This window comes from Nansenia antarctica (assembly GCF_963989245.1).
Source record: "Nansenia antarctica genome assembly, chromosome: 10".
Classification (NCBI taxonomy): Eukaryota; Metazoa; Chordata; class Actinopteri; order Argentiniformes; family Microstomatidae; genus Nansenia; species Nansenia antarctica.
Window position 1 is genome coordinate 24,827,082 of NC_137680.1, and position 11,456 is coordinate 24,838,537.

The following is an 11,456-nucleotide window of genomic DNA, read 5'->3' on the forward strand; positions in this document are numbered from 1 at the left end:
ATTTCATTGGCCGGTTGGCAGATCAAGGTCGATCGAGGTAGCCTATGGCTGAGCTAGGGAGAATACACATGCATGCTATGATGTCTCTCTTTGTTTACAATACTTACTACAGCTTTGTTTAGGCTTACTACAGCTCTAAACAATCTGTGGACACGCAAACATTTGGACACCGATTACACCACAAATTAAGAAGATGTTTTGGGAACTATACTGACATCTATGAGTGATTCAGAAATGACTGTTTATACGGAACGTCGATCTCATAAGGTAAGTCTTCTACTTATCTACATAAGTTAGATAGCACCGTTGTTAGTTAGCTGAAACCAGTGTCTTTGTGTATTTAGACATTTCTTTATTATTTACCCACTAGGTAGGTGATTTTTTTGTTTGTTAATTAGCTAAGCTACGCTAGCATTGTTGTAGCTACGGTACGTTTACAGTACAGTACGTACAAGTTGTGTGTAAGACTCAGAAATGTTAAATGTTTATTCATGTTGTGTTGCATGCGTTCTTAGTATGTGTTACTTGCTTTGTTATGAACGAACTAGTGTAACGATGGTCAAACAGCCAAACTTCTTTCATTTAATTCGTTTATTTGACCTGCAGAGAAGACATATAGAACACAATTCTTCTCTGGTCTGCTTGTGAATCCATTAAGCTGGCGGCCATTTTCTCGGTCCACCGTCTATGTACATTTCACATCAGGACAGTTTGTTCACAGAAAGAACACAAACTTCCCTCAAACATTACAAATAACAATTACAAACAACATGTGGAGCGACATACCTGCAGAGAAGACATATAGAACACAATTCTTCTCTGGTCTGCTTGTGAATCTGCACGTTCAAAACAACATACAATAAATGTTCTGTTTCACATCATCACAATACATCACAATACAAACAGCACAGTACTACACCAACATTTTCACCCTACATTACAAGATTCTCCATACAAACAACAAAACACGAGGAGCGTTTTACATGCGCACATACCCATTAAGCTGGCGGCCATTTTCTGACGCACCACCGCAAGTACGGCAACAAGAGAAGGACAAACGAACGTGCAGACCTGCAGTACACCCAAACTCCAAAGGGGGGCTCCAACAACAACCAGGGCTGCTCAAAGCACGGCGAAACTCATCTACATTCACCACAGCTAAACATACATTCCCAACTCTGTTACACCCACCTCCCCTGAATTTCGCCAACCTTGAGCAGCAACTATACATTTAAATACTACTTTTTACTTTTTACACTATTACATAGGGCCGCCAAAGGACAGGACAGCCAACTTGAAAAGTATCCTATAAGGATGAAGTGGAAAGAGAGGTAAACTACCTCTCCAACCAACTACAGGCGGTAGGATGCGTTCTACACCCCACAAGACCCTATTTTCACTGTGTATTACTAGCCTTCAAGAGGCCACAACCTCTTATGAAACAATCAGAATAACGAACAAACCTATATGTCATAGGATGTCAGTGTGCACAGTGTATACATGCACTGAACTGAGCTTCGGCTTATCTAACTGTGGGAAGCCTGGAACACTGACCTGCAAACAGCTCGAATGTTTGACTTAGTGTCTTGGATAATGTCTTGTCCTGACATAGTATAAATCAATCTGTCAACTGGTTTGATAAGGCGACCAAACTTGGACTTGACCTGTGTGACTGTACTAGGATGTTCACACTGTGTGACAGAAGCTAAAGTGTCAGTACGCTGTGTGTCACTAGCATCATCTGTCTGATTTGTGTTACCAGAAACATCAGTACAATCATCAGCGCTAACCACAAATCTAGAATCAGAGTTAATGGACTGATCTACCATTTGCTCCTCAGCCATCTGCTCGGGAACCCTCTGAGGGGCAAACGAGACTGAAGACACTACAGTGTTAGTAGCCTCTGTCCGTGAGTGGTCAGGGAATGGTAACTGGGTGACCCACTCCAGGGTTCTTCCCTTGGGATCCTTGGGCTCTGGAACAGTCAAGGGAACATCCCTCTCCCGAACAGCTCTTCCCCCATACTCCATGTCTTCAACCTCCCCTCCCTCACTCCCAGGACAGGAATCCACTCTCTCCGACTCGAACGCGGTTCCTCTACTCACTTCCCCAGGCAAGGAATCCTGTTCCACTTCCGATACGGACATGTCACTTGGCTCATTTGATGTATGAACAGCAGACAGGGATGAAACTGGGTCAGAGATCACACTCGTATCATACACCGGCAGAAAGTTCACCAACAACAATAGATTACGGTGGACTACCTTCTCTCGTCCAGTGACAGTGTCTTGTATCCTATATGTGTGAGTCTCAGAGTTCCTATCCACCACAGTGTATACAGTAGACTCCCAACGATCAGCCACCTTTCTCTTTCCTCTCTCTCTCTTGTTCGCCAACAGCACACGGTCTCCGACGTCAATGGTGGGCCCTTTTACTCGTCTGTTGTAGAGCTCTGTGTGACGGTGCTGTTCTTTTATGACATGTTCCTGGGCTATGACCATAGCTTCTCTCAGATCCTTCGTGAGAGACATCACATACTTGTCGTAGCTGACCACAGCTGGATCATTCAGGACTGTCCGGAAGAGTATATCGACAGGGAGACGAGGAGTACGCCCAAACATCAGATAGAAAGGTGCATAGCCAGTTGACTCATGCGCTGTGCTATTGTACATGAACGTCAGAGTTTGCAAACGCCTCGGCCAGTTGATTTTTGCCTCTGGTTCAAGCGCTCGGATCATGTTACCGAGAGTTCTATTGAAACGTTCCACACTACCGTTACCCATCGGGTGATACGGGGTTGTGTGCGACTTTCTGACACCGGAGACTCTGAGCAGCTCACTCACTAGTTGACTCTCGAAGCTAGCTCCCTGGTCGCTGTGGATACGTTCTGGGAACCCAAAGACGCAGAAGAACTTGTCCCATAGAACTCTCGCCACCTGTTTGGCTGACTGATCTTTGCAGGGGAATGCCTGGGCCATTCTTGTAAAATGGTCAGTAACAACTAACACATCAACTGACTTGTTCCTTGAGTCCTCCGCTGACCAGAAATCAATGCAAACCAGCTGAAGTGGCCTGGTTGATGTGATACTCTGCAAAGGCGCCCTCGCAGCAGGTTCAACAGTCTTACTGACAATACACCGCTGGCAGTTACGGACGTAGTCTCTTACGTCTCTGTCGAGGTTGAGCCAGAAGAACCTCTGTCTGGCCAAGCCAAGACTCCTGAACTGACCTTGATGGCCGGCATGGTCATGAACACCTCTCAGAACTTCAACTTTCTTAGACTCAGGAACCACATACTGGCGGCGTTTTGACTTCACGACTTGATCCCTCGAGACTCTGTAGAGTATCCCATTGCTCACAACAAGTTTCTCCCAGTGCTTCAGGTACCTCATGACTGTGACTGATTCCTTATCTCTCTCTCTCCTGGAGGGTCTCCGATGTCTCTCCACATAGTACAAGACTCGAGAGAGAGTTCTGTCTCTGAGCTGTTCATCCCGGAGTTCCTTCTCACTGTAAGCAGGAAGTGAGTCCTGACCACCTGGGACTAACTGAGGCAAATGGTGCAAGACTGCTACAGCACGCGTTCTTGCTCCGACCTCCCACAGATCGTCATATGACTGTAGAACAACAGACACTTCATCCATCTCCATAGACTGAGCGTGGACATGCAGAGGTGATGGGACACTTTGAGCGTAACTCTCTACCTGGCGTGGAGTGTCACCACTATCATTGGACGACCGGAAGGCGTCCTGTACAGAAGCACTCGACACATCCTGGACTTCGGAGAGGAGATTCTTGTAGGGCTCTTCAAGTAATCTGTGACTGACTCTCTGCTTGACGAAAGGCACACGACTCAAGGCATCAGCGACAACATTCTGTGGGCCTGGCACGTACTTGATGTCGAAGTTATAGCTCGCTAACTTAGCCACCCATCGTTGCTCGCAGCAGTCCAGCTTGGGCTTCGTCATGATATGAGTCAATGGATTATTGTCCGTCCAAACAGTGAAATCATGCCCCTTCAACCAATGGCTGAACTTGTCACAGACACTCCACTTCAAGGCTAGGAATTCCAACCGATGGGCTGGGTAATTTCTCTGAGACAGAGAGAGGGACTTGCTGGCGAATGCGATTGGCCTCGCTCGGTCTTCACCCTCTTGGATCTGCGACAGGACAGCACCGATGCCATCAAGGGACGCGTCCGTTGACAGCATGAAGGGACGGCTGAAATCAGGGTGAGCCAGGACAGCCGTCTCAACCAGCGCCGTTTTCAGCTTCTGGAAAGCCTGCTCCGTTTCGGGGGTCCAGTCAGTAACCTTCAACTTCCTGCTTTGTGACCTTTGTTTGGACTGTTTCACCTTCCCTTTTCTCTTCTGGCCCGTCAACAGAGAGAAGAGAGGCTTTGCAATAGCGGAGAAGCTAGGCACAAAGTGCTGGTAATAATTGATCATCCCCAAGAAAGATCTGATTCGTTTCTGTGAGGGGGTTACACCGTCCGCTTCCATCAGGTCAGCACTTGTCATCTTTGCGATGCTCTCAACTTTGCTGGGATCAGTCAACACACCGTTGTCATTAATTATGTGGCCGAGGAATTTGACGGATTTCCGGAGAAAAAAACACTTCTTGGGGGCCAATTTCAGGTTATGACCACGCAGTCTACTGAACACCATCTCCAAGCGTTCCAGAGCTGTCCTCTCATCAGGGGCGTACACCAATAAATCATCCAGATAAACCAGTAAGCTCAGATAGTTCTGGTCTCCGAAAATGCTAGTCATCATACGCATGAAGCTCCCAGGACTATTACAGAGGCCCTGCGGGAGGCGATTATACTCATACAAGCCCATAGGTGTTGTAAAGGCAGAGTACTTTCTGTCATCCTCGTGTAGTGGCATGTTATAAAACCCTGAGGTTAGATCCATAGTACTAAACAAGGAGTTACCTCCAAGTGCAGCTAAGCAGTCGGCCTGGTGAGGGAGAGGGTGAGCATCCTTCAGGGTCCTCTTGTTCAGCCAGCGAAAGTCTGTACAGATACGGAGATCTCCGTTCTTTTTCCATACAAGAACCAACGGAGATGCATATTCACTGGTTGACTTCCTGATTATATCTTTCTCCTCCATCTCACTCAGTACTTGGCGCAACTTCTGATACTGACTGGGGGGCACTCGTCTGAATGGGAGCCGGAATGGCCTGTGATCTGAGAGGTGAATGCGATGTATGAAGCCCTTTGCCTCTCCACAATCCAGGTGATGGCGTGAGAAGATGTCCTTGTAGCGCACAACCAGGTCAGCCATCTTGCTTCTACACTGTTCAGACACGTCACAGGAGTGTATGTCGAGCCCACTCAATCCCATGTACTTCAGTTCCTCATCAACAGTGCGGGCCGCATTTTCACTGGACGGGGTTACTTGACAGCAACTGAGTAGTGGGACCTCAGCAGGTCCGGTCTCATCCATGTCCTCGAGCGCAATGCAGGAGAAGACGTCGGCCAATTTAGCATTGCGTCTTACCAAGACGGGCCTGTCGGACGAGTTGATCAGCTTCAATGGAACCCATCCGTCTCCCCACAAAGGAGTAACAACTCTGGCCACCAGAACCCCTCTTGGAGCTGAGCGACACGATGTGGGCTCTGTCATCACAGCGCTACCAGGAGACACAATAGTGGACTTGGGTAGCTTGCCCCACATCAGGTACTCCCGACCAGGCTCAAGACACACGGCTGAGTTGCACCTGACTGTGCCTATCTTGTCAGGTATGACGTCACCTCGCCAACGGTTCAGACCAGCGAGCATCGAGAGAAACTGTTCAGATTCTGGATCGCCAGCAGGACAGGGCGTAGACACAGCCTTCCAGTAGCCATCACATTGCTTATACTGCCGGAGGATATATTTAATAACATTGGTGCCTAGTATCAACTCATCATGCTGGCCTTCAACTACCAGAGTGGGAACCATAATCCTACAGCCATACACCTCCATTTCCACGTTGAAAGCTGACTCAGGCTTGACACGGCGACCACCACAGCCAACAAGCACCACATTTGAACTGAACTGGTTATGCTCTGTAGCAACTCCAACCTCTCTAAGCTTTCCCTCTGCCGTCTTACTCATTGTACAAGCCATAGACCCACTGTCTAGCATAGCATTTAGAGTCACTGTATTACCAACTGTCACAGGTGTGTAGAAAAGGCTGTCACTACCACTAATTGTATGCGTATTCTGATAAACAATATCTTCAGAGTTATCACTTGAGCTTTTGAGAGCTATATACACTGTCTCAGCACTAGATTCGTCCTCACAATGGGAGTTTACTTGGCGACCTATATTTTCTCCCTCTGAATACAGGCCACCTAGTTTCCCTGAGGCTGAGGTGCTCGGGACGACCTGGTGGGACACTCAACTTTTGTGTGACCTGGGGCTAAACAGACAAAGCACAGCCTCTCTGACATGCAGTGTGAGATGGTAGTGTGTCTACTGTCATCACAGACTCGGCAGGCCTTCTCACGGGCGCCACCCTGGTATCTTCCGCCACGAGGAGCACTGTCACGCTGCTGCACTTTCCCCATCATCTGCTCCAGACTCTCCATAATGCGAGCAAGAATCCTGTCTTCAGATTGCTGAGTGTTCTGGGCCACAGCAGTCGCGGAGGAGGGGCACGGAAGCTGGCCTAAAGCATGGTCCTGGGAAGGAATGAGGGTAGAAGGCGGACACTGTGTGTGGTACACTGGACTATGGGCAGGAGCAGGGGGGTACTGGGTGGAACACTGCTCAGACACAGACTGAATCGAAGGCTCTGGATGAGACTGCACAGTGTGGAGGGCGGTGGCATGGCTCTTCAATGGCACAGAACTACCGGTCCTGCCAGAGGCTCTCAGCTCTCTCTGATAATTATCAATCTTCAACTGTATGTCTCGTGAGCTCCACTCCTCAATAGCCTTGCATTCCAGAATACGGGATAGTCCAGAGTCCGGGCAATGCCTGACAAACATCCGTGCTACCTCTTCACCCACGTTCTCCATCCTCCTACCTTGTCTGCGAAGGCCCTCACCAGCTACATCAGCTGCTTTGTTGATCCTCAACCAGTAGTCTACAGGGTTCTCATTGGGTCTGGGTAGAGTGGCATAGAAATCTGACAACGGGAGGCATGATGACACATCACTGAAGTACTTGAGAAGGATATCATAGATGAGATCAGGGTTCTGCTTCACATCAAGTGTCTGATCGCTTCGCAAACCAACCCTCACAACATCCTTTGCCTTACCCATCAGCCTTGCCAGTATCTCCTCAGCCTGTTCATGCATTGGACATTTCTGCTTTCTCAGATAAGCTTTAGACATGTCAATCCAGTCCTGGACTGAACACTTATCAGAACTATCACCTCGGAACATTGGTGGTTCCCTGTCTGATGTTACATTCACAGTAACGCACGGAACCTCCTGTCTAACAACATTAGGATCAGTTACAGGATCTGGAGGCGATGTGCAGTTGAGGTGTGCACTGCTCATACTACTTGAGTGAACTACACCAGCTGAAATTAACTTGGTTACAATGGACTCGCCAATCTGAGCACCTAGCTGACCCATCATGTCTGAAAGGTGATGAAGAGCTTCAGTGTCATTAACACTGGGTGTGGATGTGGGAGGAGCCTCCCCTGTAAACTGTCCGACAGCAGCACAACCTGGGTCCTGACCTGACCCTGTGCCTCTACCACTGTCAGTAAACAACTGGGAACACCCCACCTCCCTACTATTGACAGCACTGTCAATGTCGATGTCACTGTCAATGTCTATGACAGCACTGTCTGCTCTGCTCTGACATGCCCCCCATGCACCCCTCCCCATAGGCAACACTGGACTGGCAAAAATCTCATCATTAAAACCTGGCCTCTGAGCCATAGTGGTACAGACTTGCGTTGTGTAATATTACTGAATGAAAAAAATAATAATAATAATAATGTTTAAAAAAAAATATAAAGTTACAGCAGGACATAAAAACCAAAACAATCAAAGCACTTTTTAAACTGATATAATCACAGACCTCAGACTGAATGACCATTTACTATAATACTCTGACCACACTTGATCTATCACACTAAGACCTGGCATCCACGCAGCATCCACGGAGATCGGCGTTCAGCTGATCTTGAGATCGACGTGTCACGGCACCAGTGTAACGATGGTCAAACAGCCAAACTTCTTTCATTTAATTCGTTTATTTGACCTGCAGAGAAGACATATAGAACACAATTCTTCTCTGGTCTGCTTGTGAATCCATTAAGCTGGCGGCCATTTTCTCGGTCCACCGTCTATGTACATTTCACATCAGGACAGTTTGTTCACAGAAAGAACACAAACTTCCCTCAAACATTACAAATAACAATTACAAACAACATGTGGAGCGACATACCTGCAGAGAAGACATATAGAACACAATTCTTCTCTGGTCTGCTTGTGAATCTGCACGTTCAAAACAACATACAATAAATGTTCTGTTTCACATCATCACAATACATCACAATACAAACAGCACAGTACTACACCAACATTTTCACCCTACATTACAAGATTCTCCATACAAACAACAAAACACGAGGAGCGTTTTACATGCGCACATACCCATTAAGCTGGCGGCCATTTTCTGACGCACCACCGCAAGTACGGCAACAAGAGAAGGACAAACGAACGTGCAGACCTGCAGTACACCCAAACTCCAAAGGGGGGCTCCAACAACAACCAGGGCTGCTCAAAGCACGGCGAAACTCATCTACATTCACCACAGCTAAACATACATTCCCAACTCTGTTACACCAGCCGCTAGTTGGGTAATGCCAGACACACTACTCTGTGATGTTGATCATTTCTTCACCAACTAAGGAGTTGGACAAACATGCCTAGTTACCAGCACTTTAGGTAATTATCATTGTCATGTAGGCTATTAGCTATGTTATTTCATGAACATGGTATGGTAGTATTTTATGAATATGGAGTGCCAGTAGCTGTGGGCAAATTATTTTTAACGTACTATCTTCCTTCTGTTGCAGCTTTGCACACTGCACTTTTCTGGACTTTTATTTCTGCACCTGTTGTATTTTGTATTGCACCATGTTTTTGTTTTTTGGTATTTTTATTTGTTGTTTTCTTTTACTAGTGTTTTATCTGTTAAGCACTTTGGGCGGCTGTCGTTGTAAATGTGCTATATAAATAAAGATGACTTGACTTGACAACACATTATTATCATTATTTTTCATTCAGTTGCTGCAGTCTCTTTAGTCACGGCATTGCTCTGGAAACGCAATACAGTGCAGTGTCAGGAGCCAGAGAATTAAGCTGGCTAATTAGCCTAGGTAATAATATGAGCATCATAAACAGCCTAACTCAATAGAATTGAGTGCCCATTGAAGTACCCCACACTCTCTGGCAATATTTTGTTGAATAAGAAGAACAGTTCGGGCATAGATACAGCATGTTACTATCTGACCCAGGGACTAACACTGACAGATATTGACAGCTGACAGAGGGGGAGTGGTTGGGGTGGGGTTAACCAGCTATGTTAACGCCCATTTCCTGTTTGGGCAGAAGTGTGAAAAACTCTAGATCTTTAAAAGGCTTTTCTCAGGATTGTGTTTTCAGGGGGTACCAACATTCAAATATGCGTGTCGTCTTCAATTCCTTTCCAATGTCAATGTATGACACATCATTTGAAAGCTTAAAATATGTAGTTTCGGAATATGTAAAACACTGAAATATGACATTGGCAACTGGTTGGTCAAAACACTGGCTGGTGTCACATTTGTGTGCGTGTGTGTGCGTGCCTGTGTGCCTACTTGTGTGTGTGTGTGTGTTATCATCCTACACTTTGTAAAAAAAGAACACACAACATCAAAATTAAAATTTTCTAAAAACTTTATTCAACGTCTCTTTCGGTCTCTCTAAGTACCAATCAAGCAACATTTAGTACCAGGAATCCATGATGCGCCTCATGGACATGAACCTCATGTTGTTGTTGCCCTGGTACATATCCCTGAAGTTCCTGTACTCGCCGGGCCTCATGTACCACTGCCTGCCCCTGTAGTTGGCCTGGTCATACATGAGCCAGTGGCCGTCCATCACGTTGCAGGACATGAAGTTGTTCATGCGGTAACGCTCCTGGAAGTTGTCACAGTCGTCCATCATCTCGTGCATCTGACCTCCGAAGCTCTCCCTCTCATACATCCTCATCCTGTAGTTGCCCCTGTGCTGTAATTGGATCAGGAAGACATGGGTTTAATGAGGAGGATCGACAGATAGATAGATAGATAGATAGATAGTTGTGTGGACCTACCATGGGGATGTAACGGCAGGACTGCATGTTCCAGTTGAACATGTTCTGGTAGTCGGAGTACTCTCCCCTCTTGAAGAACCACTGGTTGCCCATGTAGTTGTTGCGCTCATAGACCATCCAGCAGCCGTTGTGCACCCTGCAGGACTGGCTGCGGCTCATGTAGGAGGACATGTCGTTACAGTCGCCGGAACAATCGTAGGAGCGGCCGCCGAAGTTCCTCTCCTCGTAGAAGGTGATCTTGCCCATCATGTGCATGTCGGAAGTCATGTTGATAGCGGTGGTTAGCTGCTAATGCTAGCTGCTGTTGCTGGTCCTAGAGGTGGTGGTGAGTGACTGACTTGCTACCTGTTGGGAAGCCCTCCATTTTATACCTGTGGGCCTGGGGCCTCTGCCATTGTTTGGAGAGAATGAGAGACCCTGTGTCAGCGACATGCTATAGAAGGCTATTGAGCGGGGTCCCCCCCTCTGCTCTGTTACTTCTCAAAGAAGTTTAACACGTCAGTCACGCTACTGTACCATAGAGCAGGAGACTCTGGCTCTGTTGCTCACGCTTCAGTTCTTTGAAGTTTACGTAGGATCTGGTGTGATCTTATATACTGACCATAATCCTTTGGTTTTCCTTCACAGAATGTGTAACCACAATCAATGCCTGATGCGTTGGTCGCTGATGGTCCAAGATTTTAATTTGGAGACCCGACACAGGAAAGTGACACACTCAACTCTTCCCGTCTTCCCCCCTCCCCTGACTCACAGGTGGCAACACGTGTCTCTGCGTGTCTAGCAGACATTTCTTCCTGGATGTCAGCCCACCACCTCAATCACAAGCACTCAAGCACATTAAAAGGAAAGCCTCGTTCAGGCAACTCTCGATTGGGATTCAACCCTCAAGTGATTCCTCGAATTAGAATCAGCCTTGTGTCGTCAATGTTCACGCAAGTCCGGTTTGGTACGTCTCGATTTCGGCGTGCGCACGAGTTATAAGTAAACGGACTGGACTTATATATAGCGCCTTTATTCAAAGCGCTTTACAACGGCCTCTCATTCACCCATTCACACACACATTCACACACCAATGGCGGCAAGCTACCATGCAAGTCGCCGGCCCGCTCACTGGGAGCAATTTGGGGTTCAGTGTCTTGCCCA

General features: G+C 47.2%; 1 protein-coding gene across 1 annotated transcript; it reads right to left on the reverse strand.

Annotated features, from left to right (window-relative positions):
* Nucleotides 1–9,943: 9,943 nt before the first annotated feature.
* LOC308166956 (gamma-crystallin M2-like) lies at nucleotides 9,944–10,559 on the reverse strand (the record flags this gene model as incomplete). Its single annotated transcript, XM_080541283.1, has 2 exons — nucleotides 9,944–10,228; nucleotides 10,314–10,559. 2 exons carry the CDS (start codon nucleotides 10,557–10,559, stop codon nucleotides 9,944–9,946), a joined length of 531 nt encoding a protein of 176 aa, XP_080397409.1.
* Between the last annotated feature and the right edge of the window lie 897 nt (nucleotides 10,560–11,456).